The sequence below is a fragment of the Chiloscyllium plagiosum genome, chromosome 13, assembly GCF_004010195.1.
Source record: "Chiloscyllium plagiosum isolate BGI_BamShark_2017 chromosome 13, ASM401019v2, whole genome shotgun sequence".
Taxonomy (NCBI): domain Eukaryota; kingdom Metazoa; phylum Chordata; class Chondrichthyes; order Orectolobiformes; family Hemiscylliidae; genus Chiloscyllium; species Chiloscyllium plagiosum.
The window spans coordinates 84,234,780-84,250,526 of record NC_057722.1 but is presented as its reverse complement, the minus strand read 5'-3'; the positions used below and the strand labels follow the sequence as shown (position 1 = coordinate 84,250,526).

The 15,747-nt window shown below is 47.9% G+C and overlaps 1 protein-coding gene across 2 annotated transcripts in view; it reads left to right on the top strand.

The window, feature by feature from the left end:
• The first annotated feature begins 379 nt into the window (after window positions 1-379).
• The window catches only part of LOC122556252 (calcium-binding mitochondrial carrier protein SCaMC-1-like), a 93,009-nt gene continuing 77,641 nt past the window's right edge, over window positions 380-15,747 (top strand). The window contains exons 1-3 of one of the 2 annotated variants that reach the window (XM_043702884.1): window positions 380-818; window positions 5,522-5,648; window positions 8,507-8,594. In XM_043702884.1, the coding sequence (XP_043558819.1) occupies window positions 504-818; window positions 5,522-5,648; window positions 8,507-8,594 (530 nt within the window). In that variant the 5' untranslated portion in view covers window positions 380-503. The remainder of the gene's footprint in view (window positions 819-5,521; window positions 5,649-8,506; window positions 8,595-15,747) is intronic. The other variant, XM_043702883.1, reaches the window with a different exon arrangement.

Below are 15,747 nucleotides of genomic sequence, written 5' to 3'. Positions count from 1 at the left end.
GGGTGGCATGGTGGCTCAGTTATTAGCATTGCTACCTCATAGCACCAGGGACCTGGGTTCGATTCCTGCCTCGGGTAACTATCTGTGTGGAGTTTGCACATTCTCCTGCGTCTGCGTGGGTTTACTCCCATAGTCCAAAGTGAATTGACCATGCTAAATTGCTATAGTGTTAAGGGATATGTAGGTGCATTAGTCAGGAGTAAATATAGGAAATGGGTCTGGGTGGGTTACTCTTCGGAAAGTCAGTGTGGTCTTGTTGGGCTAAAGGGCCTGTTTCCATATTTCAGGGAATCTAATCTATTCCCCAGTTAGTACTGGGGCCTATTCTCTGTTATGACTGGGTCCTATTCCCCTGTTAGCACTAGGTTATTTTCTCCTGTTACTATTGGGATCTATTCTCTGTTGTGACTAGTTCCTATTCCCCTGTTATTACTCGGTCCTATTCCCCTGATGTTCCTGGGACGGCTCGGCACATTGCCCGGTTACTATCCCGCTGTTGTTGAATGTTTTCTCTCGGATCCACCCATTCCCCGCCCTGTCTCCAGCATTATTTCCTGGTCAGACCCACAGCCAGTGCCGCTCCCAGGATCCAGCTTCACCTCACTGCCAGTGTCGGATCCCTGCAGATCCCGATCGACACCATCCCGGATTCCCCAATGTCTACCGGGGGCTCCGAGCCGGAGGACAGCTCCCTGAAGCGCCGTTATTCCGAGCTCTTCTCGCGGCTCGATGTGAACCGGGACGGCCGCGTCGATGTCTCCGAAATACGGGCAGCACTTCAGGCTCGGGGCCTGCACCTCGAGCCCGAGGCCCAGCAGGTGGGGAGCCTGGAAACTGCCGGTGGGGGTGGGGAAGGTGGAATCCGCGGGTGTGGGGGTGCCTGAAAACCGGGGCAGGGTGTGAATGCAATTTGGGGCCGAAAACGGTAACTTGGTGCCGATTCGTCAGAGAGAGTGACAACTCACAAAGGGGTTTCCCCTGGTAACGGGCAGGGCGGTTCCCCTGGTAACGGGCAGGGTGGTTCCCCTGGCAACGGGCAGGGCGATTCCCCTGGTCATTGGGGAGGTCCCCTGGTAACGGGCAGGGCGGTTCCCCTGGTAACGGGCAGGGTGGTTCCCCTGGCAACGGGCAGGGCGATTCCCCTGGTCATTGGGGAGGTCCCCTGGTAACGGGCAGGGCGGTTCCCCTGGTCATTGGGGAGGTCCCCTGGTAACGAGCAGGGCGGTTCCCCTGGTCACTGGGGAGGTCCCCTGGTAACGGGCAGGGCGGTTCCCCTGGTAACGAGCAGGGCGGTTCCCCTGGTCATTGGGGAGGTCCCCTGGTAACGGGCAGGGCGGTTCCCCTGGTAACGGGCAGGGCGGTTCCCCTGGTCATTGGGAAGGTCCCTTGATAACGGGCAGGGCGGTTCCCTTGGTAATGGGTAGTGCGGTTCCCCTGGCTATGAGCAGGCAGCCCACCTGGTAACGAACATGGTGGTCCCCTGGTAATAGGCAGGGCAGTTCCCTGATAATGGACCAGTAGGTTCCCCTGGTGATGGGCAGGGAGGTTCCCCCAGTAACAGACAGGGAGGTACCCCTGGTAATGAGCAGGGTGACCCCCTGATAATGGACTGGGAGGTTCCCCGGTGCTGGACAGAGAGCTTCGGCCGGTGACAGGCAGGGAGGTTCCCCCCTGTGACAAACAAGGAGTATCCCTGGTAACGGGCAGGGAGTATCCCCAGTAATTGACAGGGAGCGTATTCCTGTGCAATTTGTGAATGCGGGTTCCCTCCAAAGCCTGCCTTTCACCTTTATCCTTCTAAACACTTCAGTCCTTGTGGAGATGAAGTCCCATCTTCACCTTGAGAATACCCTCCATTGTGCTATGTAGCACTATCACCGTGCTAAATGGAATAGACTTTGAACAGATCTACCAACTGAAGACTGGGCATCCATAGAACATTACAGAGCAATACAGGCCCTTCGGTCCTCATGTTGCACCGACCTGTGAAACCAATCTGAAGCCCATCGAACCTACACTATTCCATTTGCATCCATATGTCTGTCCAATGACCATTTAAATACCCTTAAATTTGGCAGGCCTACTGCTGTTGCAGGCAGGGAGTTCCATGCACCTACTACTCTGAGTAAAGAAACTATCTCTGACATCTGTCCTATATCCATCACCCTCAATTTAAAGTAATGGCCTGACATAACCCCATTCAACCATTACCATCAAGCTGGGCGATCAACCCTGATGCAATGGAGAGTGCAGGAGAGCATGACAGGAACAGCACTAGGCATACCTGAAGATGAGATGTTAACCTAGTGAAGCCACTAAACAGGACTACTTGCATGCCAAACAACATAAACATCAAGTGGTAGACAGAGTTGAGTGATCCTACAACCAACAAATCAGATTTAAGCTGTGTATGTCCTGAAACATATAGTCGTGAATGGTGATAGACATTAAACAACTCACTGGAAGAGGCGGCTCCACAAATATCCCCATCTTCAATGATGGAGGAGCCCAGCAAATCAGTGCAAAAGATAAGGCTGAAGCATTTGCAACAATCTTGAGCCAATCGTGCCGAGTGGATGTTCCATCTCAGCCTCCTCCGATGATCCACAGCATTATAGTTACCAGTCTTCAGCCAATTCGATTCACTTCATGTGATGTCAAGAAATGGTTGGAGGCACTAGATACTACAAAGACTATGGGCTCTGACAACATTCTAGCAATAGTACTGAAGACTTGCGCTCCAGAACTTGCCGGCTCCCTACCCAAGCTGTTCCAGTACAGTTACAACACTGGCATTTACCTGACAATGTGGAAAATTGCCCAGGTATGTTCTGCAGATACAAAACAGGTCAAATCCAAAATGGCCAGTTACCGCCCCACCAGTCTATTCTCGATTATCGGTAAAGTGATGGAAGGTGTCATCAGCAGTCCTATCAAGCAGTACCTGCTCAGCAATACTCTGCTCAGTGATGCCCAGTTTGGGTTTCACCAACTCCTGACCTCATTACAGCCTTGGATCAAACGTGGACAAAACAGGTGAATTCAAGAGGGGAGGGGAGAGTGACAGCCCTAGACATCAAGACTACATTTGAATGAGTGTGACTTCAAGGAGCCCAAGCAAAACTGGAATCGATGGGTATCGGGGGTAAGCTCTCCGCTGGTTAGAGTCATACCTGATACGTAGGAAGATGGTCATGGTTGTTGGAGGTCAGTCATCTTAGCTCCAGGACATCTCTGTAAGAGTTCCTCAAGGTAATATCTTAGGCCCAACCATCTTTAGCTGCTTCATCAATGACCGTCTCTTCATCAGAAGGTCAGAAGTGGGGATGTGCAATCGTCAGTGTGCAATGTTCAACAACATTCCTGACTCTTCAGACACTGAAACAATCTGTGTCCAAATGCAACAAGATATGGACAATGTCTAGGATTGAGCTGACAAGTGGCAAGTAACATTTGCGCCACACAAATGCCATGCTATGACCATCACCAATAAGAGACAATCTGACCACCATCCCTTGACATTCCGCGGTGTTACCATCACTGAATCCTGCACTATCAACATCCTGGAATGATTTGGAGATGCCGGTGTTGGACTGGGGTGTACAAAGTTGAAAATCAACAGGTTTGGACTATAGCCTGGTGTTGTGTGATTTTTAACTTTGAACATCCTGGAAGTTATCATTGATTAGAAACTGAATTGGACTCACCATATAAATGCAGTGGTTGCAAGAGCAGTTCAGAGGTTAAGAATACTGTGGTGAGTAACTCACTTCCTGATTCCTCAAAGCTTGTCCACCATCCAAAAGGCACAATTCAGGAGTGTGATCGAATACTCCCCACTTGCCTGGATGAGTGCAGCCTCAACAAACGCAACGTCATCCAGGACAAAGCAGCCTGCTTGATTGGCACCACATCCACAAAATCCACTCCCAATGCTCAGTAGCAGCAGTGTGTACGATATATAAGATGCACTGCAGAAATTCACCAAAGGTCCTCAGACAGCACCTTCCAAACCCACGATCACATCTACCTAGAAGGATAAGGGAAGAAGGTACATTGGAACTCCAGGATCTTCAAGTTCCCTCCAGGTCACTCACCATCCTGACTTGGAAATATATTGTCATTTCTTCACTGTTGCTGGATCAAAATCCTGGAATTTCCTCCTTAATGGCATAGTGGGTAAACCTATAGTGGGTAAACCACCTTCTCAAGGGGCAACTAGGATCAGGCAATAAATGCTAGCCAGCCAGCGACACTCCCATCCAACAAAAAAAATGAATAAATTTAAAAAAGCACCCTCTCTGCCATCCCTCCTCTCCCTGTTAAACACAAGGAAAGGACTGCGAATGCTGTAAAACCTAGCAGGCCTGGCAGAATCTGTGGAGAGAAAGTAGACTTAATCATACAATCCCAACTATGTGGAAGCAGACCATTTAACATCAAGTCCACACTGACCCTCTGATGAACATAACCCTATGCCTATAACCCTGCATTTACCATGGCTAATCCACCTCACCTGCACATGGAGTCATAGAGATATACAGCATGAAGACAGATCCTTTAGTCCAGCTCATCCATGCCAACCAGATATTCTAAACTAATCTAGTCCCCTCTGCCAGCACTTGGCCCATATCCCTCTAACCCTTCCTATTCATAAATCCATCCAGGTGCCTTTAAATGCTGTAATTGTACCAGCCTCTACCACTTCCTCTGGCAACTCATTTCCATACATTTACCACCCTCTGTGTGAAAATGTTGCTCCTTAGGTCCCTTTTAAATTTTTCCCATCTCACCTTAAATCTATGGCTTTCTAGTTCCGGACTCCCCCACCCCAGGGAAAAGACCAGTCTATTTACCCTATCCATCCTCATCATGATTTTAGATAGATAGATTACTTAGTGTGGAAACAGGCCCTTTGGCCCAACAAGTCCACACCGATCCTCTGAAGAGCAACCCACCCAGACCCATTCCCCTACATTTACCCCTTCATTTGACACTACGGGCAATTTAGCATGGCCAATCCACCTAACCTGTACATTTGTGGACTGTGGGAGGAAACCGGAGCACACAGAGGAAACCCATGCAGGCATGGGGAGAATGTGCAAACTCCACACAGACAGTGCCACTGGTCCCGTAACATTGACTCTACTTTCCCTCCAGATGCTGCCAGATGTGTAGTTTTTCCAGCAATTTCTGTTTGTGTTCATCTCTACCTACCTCTGCTTTCTCCCGTCCTTCATCCCAGCCCTCCCTGCCCCCACTACACAATTCACCCCACCCCCCCCAAATCAAAACCTTGAATGATGCTGCAAAAAAAAAGGCAGTGTTCATCATTGCAGTGTCTCTGTGGAAGAGCTTCCACAGCGACATTGGATCAAATATCCTCTTTTTGTCTAGAATTCTTGATTCTCAACCAATTAGCACAAGTGGACACATGATCCTTCCTATATTGTACAGTCTATTAGATATTGTACATCTAATTTTTCATTCACCAGTTTATTACATTTTGTTTTTGACACAGAAAATATTTCGTTCTGCGGGCAAAGAAAATAGCAACCAACTGGACTTTGCAGAGTTTAGTAACTATCTCCGAAACCATGAGAAGAAACTTAAACTGGCCTTCAAGAGTTTAGATAAAAATAATGATGGTCAGTATTATTATATCTTTCCACAAAAGAAATACACCTATTAAATCTCTTAGGGTGGTAGTCTGTCACTTTCTCTATCCCTCAGACTTGTACAGTGTGGCACTCTGTCCTATGTTGTGTGTTACTATCCATACCCCTCATCTTGCACAATGTCTCTCTTTCTCTCCCCGTGTGCCCCTCAGTCTTGCACAGTGTATCTCTCTCCTTGTATCCCTCAGTCTTGTGCAGTCTCTCTCTCATTATACTCATCAGTCTTGTGCAGTATCACTCTCTCTACCTGTACACCTATCTGGTGCAGTGTCTTCCTCCCTGTACTTCTCAGTCTTGGACAGTATTTCTCTGTGAGGACTGCAGATGCTGGAGATCAGAGTCGAGAGTGTGGTGCTGGAAAAGCACAGCTGGTCAGGCATCATCTGAGGAACAGGACAATTGATGTTTCGGGCATAAGCCCTTCAGCAGGAGTGAGGCTTGTGGGCCGTGGACTGAACGATAAATGGGAGGGTGTGGGGCTGGGGGGCAAGGTAGCTGGGAATGTAATAGGTAGATGAAGGTGGGAGTGATGGTGATAGGTTGGAGAGGAGGGTGGAGCAGATAGATGGGAAAGATGATGGACAGGTCAGGAGGGCGGTGCGGAGTTGTAGGCTTGGGACTGGGTTAAGGTGGGGGGGAGGAGAAATGAGGAAACTGGTGAAATCCACATTAATCCCATGTGATTGCAGGGTCACAAGGCAGAAGATGAGGCGTTCTTTCTCCAGGCGTTGGCTGGTTAGGGTTTGGTGATGGAGGAGGCCCAGGACCTGCATGTCCTTGGTGGAGTGAGAGGGGGAGTTGAGGTGTTCAGTCACAGGGTGTTGGGGTTGGTTGGTGCAGGTGTCCCAGAGGTGTCCTCTGAAACTATCCGCAAGTTGGTGTCTTGTCTCCCTGATGTAGAAGAGACCACATCAAGTGCAACAGATACAATAGATGACATTTGTGGAGGTGCAGGTAAATTACTGTCAGATGTGGAAGGATTCTTTGGGGCCTTGGATGGATATGAGAGGTGAAGGTTTTGCACTTCCTGCAGTGGCAGGAGAAGGTGCTGGGAGTGGGATGAGGCCGTGGATCTGACAAGGGAGTCGCGGAGGGAATGGTCTCTCTGGAACACTGGGGAGGGCACTATATCCCAAGTGGTTGGGTCTGTTTGTAGATAGCAGAAATGGCAGAGGATGATGCAATGTATATAGAGGTTATTGGGATGGGAGGTGAGGATCAGATGGTTTCTGTCCTTGCTGCATTGGGTGGGGTGGGGTACAAGAGCGGAGATGTGGGAAGTGGAGGAGATGCACTGGAGGGCATCGTCGACCATATGGGACGGGAAATTGCAGTCTTTGTAGAAGGAGGCCATCTGGGATTTTCTATGGTGGAACTGGTCATTCTGGGAACAGATGCAGTGGAGGCACAGGAATTGGGAATAAGGGATATCATTTTTACGGAGGCAGGGTGGGCAGAGGTGTAATCCAGGTAGCTGTGGGAGTCCATGGGTTTGTAGTAGACGTCTGTGGTTAGTCGGTCGCTGGAGATGAAGAGGTCCAGGAAGGGGAGGGAGGTGTCCAAGATGGTCTAGGTGAATTTGAGGTCAGGGTGAAAGGTGTTAGTGAAGTTGATGAACTGTTCAACATCCTCATGGGAGCACAAGGTAGTGCCAATACAGTCATCAATCTAGCGGAGGAAAGATGAGGAATGGTGCTGGTGTAGCTGCAGAAGATGGACTGTTCCACGTACCCGACAAAAAGACAGGCATAGCTGGGGCCCATATGGTGCCCATGGCTACCCCTTTGGTTTGGAGGAAGTGGGAGGATTGGAAGGAGAAGTTGTTAAGGGTGAAGACCAGTTCAGCCAGGCGGGTGAGGGTGTCAATGGAAGGACAGCATGAGAGGAGGAAATGGAGGACTTGGAGGCTTTCGTCATGGTGGATAGATGCATATAGGGACTTGATGTCCATGGTGAAGATAAGAGGTAGGGGGCCAGGGAAACGAAAGTCTTGGAGGCGGTGAGGGGCATGGGTGGTGTTCTGAACGTAGCTGGGGTGTTCCTGGACTACAGAGGACATGGCGGTGTCAAGGTACACAGAGATGAGTTCATTGGGACAAGAGCAGGCTGAGACAATGGGTCGACCGGGGAGGTCAGGTTTGTGATCCTTGGTAGGAGGTAGAATCGGGCAGTGCAGGATACACAGACGATGAGGTTGGACGCGATGGTTGGGAGGCCAACCAATCCCACCGCCCTGTCTCTGAACACTTCATCTCCCCCTCACACTCCACCAAAGATTTGCAGGTACTAGGCCTCCTCTATTGCCAAACACTAACCACCCGATGCCTGGAGGAAGAGCGCCTCATCTTCCGCCTTGGCACCCTGCAACCACAGGGGATTAATGTGGATTTCACTAATTTGCTCATTTCCCAGTCCCAAGCCTCCAACTTGGCACCACCCTCTTGACTTGTCCATCGTCTTTCCCATCTCTCCGCTCCACCATCCTGTCCAACCTATCACCTTTCTCTCACCTTTATTTATCAGCCCACCCAGCCCATAAGCCTCATTCCTGATGAAGTGCTTATGCCGAAAACCTCTGTTCTCCTGCTTCTCAGATGTTGCCTGACCTGCTGTGCATTTCTAATATTTCTCTCTCCCTGTATCCCTTAGTTCTGCACATTGTGTGTCTCTGCCTGTACTCCTTAGTTTTGCACAGTGTCTCTCTCTCTCTCTCTCTCTCTCCATGTACCACTTAGTCCTGAATAGTGTGTTTCTCACTACCACCAGTCCTAAACAGGATGATTCCTTTTGTTTGGGTATTTCATTGAAACACTGTTTTATCCTTTTAGGGAAGATTGATGCTGCTGAGATTGTTGAGTCTCTTAAGTCACTGGGAATGAATATCAATCTTAAAAAAGCAGAAAAGATTCTTCAGAGGTGAGCAGTTGTGATAAAGTTTCTCCCTATTTTATTCGTTATTGTGTTTCCTTGATGATGGCATCTTGTTTGCATGCTGTCCAATGAATCAAGAACATTCTGTGATTTAAATTATTGTTAAAATGATATGCCCCACCCCAAGTTTCCATGTTCAGGTTGAGGAGAACTGCCCTCTTAAGTGATTAGCGACAGAATGAGACAGCACAGAGGAACATCAGTTGGTCCCTGTGACTGCGCCAGGTCTCTGCCAGTGCCACCCAATGGAGTCCCTTTGCCTGCTTTGGCCCCACATCCCTATGTTTTTTTCTTCAACTAATTGAAAGTGGATAAATCCCCAGGACCTGATCAGGTGTACCCGAGAACTCTGTGGGAAGCGAGAAAAGTGATTGCTGGGCCTCTTGCTGAGATATTTGTATCATCAATAGTCACAGTAGATGTGATCTATATGGACTTCAGTAAGGCATTCGACAAGGTTCCCCGTGGGAGACTGATTAGCAAGGTTAGATCTCATGGAATACAGGGAGAACTAGCCATTTGGATACAGAACTGGCTCAAAGGTAGAAGACAGAGGGTGGTGGTGGAGGGTTGTTTTTCAGACTGGAGGCCTGTGACCAGTGGAGTGCCACAAGAATCGGTGCTGGATCCTCTACTTTTTATCATTTACATAAATGATTTGGATGCGAAAATAAGAGGTACAGTTAGTAAGTTTGCAGATGATACCAAAATTGGAGGTGTAGTGGACAGCGAAGAGGGTTACCTCAGATTACTATAGGATCTGGACCAGATGGCCAATGGGCTGAGAATGGCAAATGGAGTTTAATTCAGATAAATGCGAGGTGCTGCATTTTGGGAAAGCAAATCTTAGCAGGACTTATACACTTAATGTAAGGTCCTCGGGAGTGTTGCTGAACAAAGAGACCTTGGAGTGCAGGTTCATATCTCCTTGAAAGTGGAGTCGTAGGTAGATAGGATAGTGAAGAAGGCGTTTGGTATGCTTTCCTTTAATAGAGTATTGATTACAGGAGTTGGAGGTCATGTTGCGGCTGTACAGGACATTAGTTAGGCCACTGTTGGAATATTGCGTGCAATTCTGGTCTCCTTCCTTTGGGAAAGATGTTGTGAAACTTGAAAGGGTTCAGAAAAGATTTGTAAGGATGTTGCCAGGGTTGGAGGATTTGAGCTATAGGGAGAGGCTGAACAGGCTGGGGCTGTTTTCCCTGGAGCGTCAGAGGCTGAGGGGTAACCTTATAGAGGTTTACAAAATTATGAGGGGCATGGATAAGATAAATAGGCAAATTCTTTTCCCTGGGGTCGGGGAGTCCAGAGCTGGAGGGCATGGGTTTAGGGTGAGAGGGAAAAGATATAGAAAAGTTCTAAGGGGCAACATTTTCACACAGAGGGTGGTACGTGTATGGAATGAGCTGCCAGAGGAAGTGGTGGAGTCTGGTACAATTGCAACTTTTAAGAGGCATTTGAATGGGTATATGAAAAGGAAGGGTTTGGAGGGATATGGGCCGGGTGCTGGCAGGTGGGACAAGATTGGGTTGGGATATTTGGACGGGTTGGACCGAAGGGTCTGTTTCCATGCTGTACATCTCTGACTCTAGAATGACGTAATTTGTTTCTGGAAGTTATTACTGAATCTGTTTCGATTGGTGTTTCAGATGGCATTTTCCCAATTCCAGCAAATCAACACATTGAAATTATTTCTTCTTTCCTCCAATTCGAGAAAGTGCTGGAGATATGAAATAAAAACAGAATGGCTGGCAAAACTAAACAACTTGCAGCATCTATGGGAAGAAACGAGTTAACATTTTGAGACTAGATGTTGAAGGGTCACCGAACTTCAATCATTAATCTTTGCTTTCTTCCCATAGATGCTTTCAAAACAGCTGAGTTTTGTCAGCAATTTCTGTTTTTGTTTCAAGTTAATATCATTTGCTTCTTTGCTGCTTGTGTTGACTGCGATTTTCCAATATTGACTCTAACTATGGTTCCTGCAGTGCTCAGTGCTCACTTTACATTCCTTTGTAACAATTCTGTTTTCCATTTACAATTCTCCACCATTATCATTAATAATCCTGTTTTGATATACATAGTGTAGGGGCATAGTCTTAAAAATTAAGGCCAGACTGTTAGCAAGCAGCCGAAGAGTGTGGTGCTGGAAAAGCACAGCAGCTCAGGCAGCATCCGTGGAGCAGGAGAATTGACGTTTCGGGCATAAGCCCTTCATCAAGCCCTTATGGGCTGGAGTGGGTTAAGAGATAAATAGGAGGGGTCGGTGGGGTTGGGGGGAAAGTAGCTGAAAATGCGATATTAAAAATCACACAACACCAGGTTATAATCCAACAGGTTTAATTGGAAGCACTAGCTTTCGGATTGCAGGTCCTTCATCAGGTGGTTGTGGAGAATAAGATTGTAAGACACAGAATTTATAGCAAAAGTTTACAGTGTGATGTAACTGAAATTATATATTGAAAAATACCTTGATTGTTAAGCCTGTCATCTGTTAGAATGACCATGTTAGTTTCAGTTCTTTCATATGTAAATCACAAAACTTTTTTTAAAAAAGTTACATTCTCAGGTTAACTTTAGCAATTAGTGTCAGTCCAGGTAAGATATTGAAGGTGTTGGCCCCCTGTGTGCTGCTGTCTGTGCCCTAATGTTTAGACTGATTCTAATCTAAAAAATGAGTTAACAGAGTCTTATATAGATTCATGCAATTTTTGAGCAAAGTTCAATGTAACTCTGCAAGTACAAATTCACCGTACAAACGTATATGTATATGTGTGCATGTGGGTTTTTGTGTGTGTCTGGGGTGGGGTGCTCTGCAATAGGTAGATAAAGGTGGGACAGAAGTTGATAGGACAGATCAAGAGGGCAGTGCTGAGTTTGAGGTTTGGGCCTGGGCCTGGATAATGTGTGGGGAGGGGAATTGAGGAAACTGGTGAAATCCACGTTAATCCCATGTGGTTGCAGGGTCCCAAGGTGGAAGATGAGGTGCTTTTTCTCCAGGTGTCACGTGGTTAGAGTTTGTCGATGGGGGAGGCCCTGGACCTGCATGTCCTTGGCAAAGTAGGAAGGGGAGTTGAAGTGTTCAGCCACAGGGCAGTGGGGTTGGTTGGTGTGGGTGTCCTAGAGTTGTTCTCTAAAATGATCTGCACTTTGGCGTCCTGTCTCCCCGATGTAGAGGGGACTACGTCGGGTGCCTGCAATTAAATTTCTGTTTAATGTGGATGGATCCTTTGGGGCCTTGGACGGAGGTAAGGCGGGGGGGGGGGAGGTCTGGGTGCAAGTTTGCGCTTCCTATGGTGGCAGGGGAGATGCCAGGTGCGGGGTGTGAGCTGGTGCGGGGGGGGATGTTAATCTGATAAGCGAGTCATGGAGGGAATGGTGTATCTGGAATGCTGATAGGGGTAGGGAGGGAAATATATCCCTCGTGGTGGGGTCTGTTTGGAGGTGGTGGAAATGGTGGAGGATGATGGGCGGCACGGTGGCACAGTGATTAGCACTGCTGCCTCACAGCACCAGAGACCTGGGTTCAATTCCTGCCTCAGACAACTGTCTGTGTGGAGTTTGCACATTCTCCCCGTGTCTGCGTGGGCTTCCGGGTGCTCCGGTTTCCTCCCACAGTCCAAAGATGTGCAGGTTAGGTGAATTGGCCATGCTAAATTGCCCGTAGTGTTAGGTGAAGGGGTAAATGTAGGGGATTGGGTCTGGGTGGGTTGCACTTCAGTGTGTCGGTGTGGACTTGTTGGGCCGAAGGGCCTGTTTTTATTTCATATCCCCCTAATCAATGTACACAGAGGTTGGTGAGGAAGGTGAGGATTGAGGGGTTCTGTCCTTGTTGCATTGGGAGGGGTGGGGTTCAAGAGCAGAGGTGCAGGAAGTGGAGAAGATGTGCTGGAGGGCATCATCAACCATGTGGAAGGGGAAATTGTGATCTCTGAAGAAGGAGGCTAGCTGGGATATTGTGGAATTGGTCATTCTGGGACCAGATGTGGTGGAGGCGGAGGAATTGGGAGTAAGGGATGTCATTTTTACAGAAGGCAGGGTGGGAGAAGATGTAGTCCAGGTAACTGGTTTTCTTTATGGGCGGCACGGTGGCACAGTGGTTAGCACTGCTGCCTCACAGCGCCTGAGACCCGGGTTCAATTCCCGCCTCAGGCGACTGACTGTGTGGAGTTTGCACGTTCTCCCTGTGTCTGCGTGGGTTTCCTCCGGGTGCTCCGGTTTCCTCCCACAGTCCAAAAGATGTGCAGGGTCAGGTGAATTGGCCATGCTAAATTGCCCGTAGTGTTAGGTAAGGGGTAAATGTAGGGGTATGGGTGGGTTTCGCTTCGGCGGGTCGGTGTGGACTTGTTGGGCCGAAGGGCCTGTTTCCACACTGTAATGTAATCTAATCTAATCTAATCTAAACTGTGGGACTCCGTGGGTTTTCTAATAGGTGTCTGTGGTTAGACAGTCACTGGAGATGGAGAGGTCCAGGAAGGGGAGGGAGGTGTCTGAGATGGTCCAGGTGAATTTGAGTAGGAAAAAGTGAGGACTGCAGATGCTGGAGATCAGAGCTTAAAAATGTGTTGCTGGAAAAGCGCAGCAGGTCAGGCAGCATCAAAGGAGCAGGAGAATCGACGTTTCGAGCAACACCTTTTTAAGCAGGTGAATTTGAGGTCAGGGTGAAAGGTGTTAGTGACGTTGATGAATTGTTCAACCTCCTAGTAGGAACATAAGATGGTGCAGATACAGTTATCAATGTAGCAGAGGAAAACCTGGGATATGTTGCTGGTGCAGCTGCGGAAGATGGACTGTTCCATGTACCCGACAAAAGAGGCAGGCATAGCAGGGGCCCATGCAGTTGTCTATGGCTACCCCATTGGTTTGGAGAAAGCAGGAGGATTGGTGGGGCTCATGCAAGTGCCCATGGTTACCTCTTTGTTTTGGAGGAAGTGAGAGGATTGGCCTTTGGTTTGGAGGAAGTGGCATTGAGGTTGGTTGGTCTCCCATCCACAGCCTCCAACCTCATCGTCTGCAAACCCCGCATCACCCAATTCTACCTCCTACTGACGATTCACAAACCTGACTTCCCTGGTCAACCCATTGTCTCAGCCTGCTCCTGTCCCACTGAACTCACCTCTGCATATCTTGACACTGTCCTGTCCTCCTTAGCCCAGAAACTCCCCACCTACATTCAGGGCTCCACCTACACCCTTCACCTCCTCCAAAACTTTAGTTTTCCCGGCCCCCTACGCCTTATCTTCAACATGGACATCTTGACCCTGTACACATCTGTCCGTCAAAACGAAGGCCTCTAAACCCTCCGTTTCTTCCTCTCATGCCATCCCAACCAGTACCCTTCCAATGACACCCTCATCCACCGGGCTGAACTGGTCCTCACCCTTAACAACGTCTCCTTCCAATCCTGTGTAAGTTAGCTTGCTGAGCTTGAAGGTTTGTTTTCAGATGTTTCGTCACCATACTGGGTAACATCATCAGTGAGAGTCTCTGGTGAAGTGCTGGTGGTACGTCCTGCCTCTCTCTTTATAGGTATAAAGAACAGAAAAAATCTACAGCCCAGGAACAGGCCCTTCGGCCCTCCAAGCCTGAGCCGATCCAAATGTACTATCTAAACCTGTCGGTCAATTCTTAAGCATCTGTATCCCTCTGCTCCCCACCTACTCCTGCATTTATCCAGATGCATCTTAAATGAATCTACCGTGCCTGTCTCTACCACCTCTGCTGGCAACGCGTTCCAAACGCCCACCACCAGGTCTTGGTTTCTTAAGGTGGGTGATGTCATTTCTAGTTCCTTTTTTCAAGGAAAGTTAGATAGAGTGTAAATTGATGTGTTTATTGATGGAGTTCTGGTTAGAATGCCATGCCTCTAAGAATTCTCATGCATGTCTTTGTTTCTCTTGTCCGAGGATATGTGTGTTGTCCAGACAAAGTGGTGTCTGTATGTATAGAAACGAGTGATAGCGGGTCATGTCTTTTGTTGGCTAGTTGGTGTTCATGTATCCTAATGGCAAGTTTCCTGCCAGTTTGTGTTTTTTTTTAAACAGTTCTTGCATGGTATTTTGTAAATGATGTTATTTTGTTACTGGTATCTATTGGCTCCTTTAGGTTCATTAGTTGCTGTTTAAGTATGTTGTTAGGTTTGTGGGCTACCTGATGCCAAGGGGTCTGAGTAGTCTGGAAGACATTTCTGATATATCTTTGATGTAAGGTAATGTGGCTATAGATTTTGGTTGCATTGTCTGCTTGTTTGGATTTGTTTGAGGAATTGGCAGATTCTGTTTACTGGGTACCCGTTTTTCTTGAAAATGTCCTATCAATATTTTTCTTCTGTTTTTTTGTAGTTTTGGGTGCTGCAGTGTGATGTAGCTTGTTGAAATAATGTCTTGGTGCAGCTTCATTTGTGGGTGTTAGGATGATTGCTTCTGAAGGTAAGTATTTGGTCCGTGTATGGTGTTTTTCTGTTGATGCTGGTTTGAAGCTCTCTGTTTACTGTACGTTCAACTGTCACATCTAGGAATGGGAGTCTGTTGTTCTCTTTTATGAATTTTATGCCTGTCAGGATATTTTTGATGGTGTTGTATGTTTCCTCTAATGTGTTCCATTTTGTGATGACAAAGGTGTCATCCATGTAGCAGAACCAAAGGTTTAGGTTAGATAGATGGGAGCTTGTTCAAGTCTCTGCATTACTGCTTTTGCTATGAGCCCTGATATTGGTGATCCCATAGGTGTTCCCTCCCTCCCCTTCCTGGACTTTGCCAACTCCATGTCTGGTGACTAACTAACAAGGGACATCTACTACAAACCCACCGACTCCCACAGCTACCTATAGTACACCTTCTCCCACCCTGCTTCCTGTAAAAACGCCATCCCTTATTTCCAATTCTTCCGCCTCCGCCGCATCTGTTCCCAGGATGACCAATTCCCCTTAGAAAGATGGCCTCCTTCTTCAAAGTTTGCAATTTCCTGAGGGGTGACCTTATAGAGGTTTACAAGATTGAGGGGCATGGATAGGATATATAGGCAAAGTCTTTTCCTGGGGTTGGGGAGTCCAGAACTAGAGGGCATAGGTTTAGGGTGAGAGGGGAAAGATATAAAAGAGATCTAAGGAGCAACTTTTTCACACAGAGGGTGGTACGTG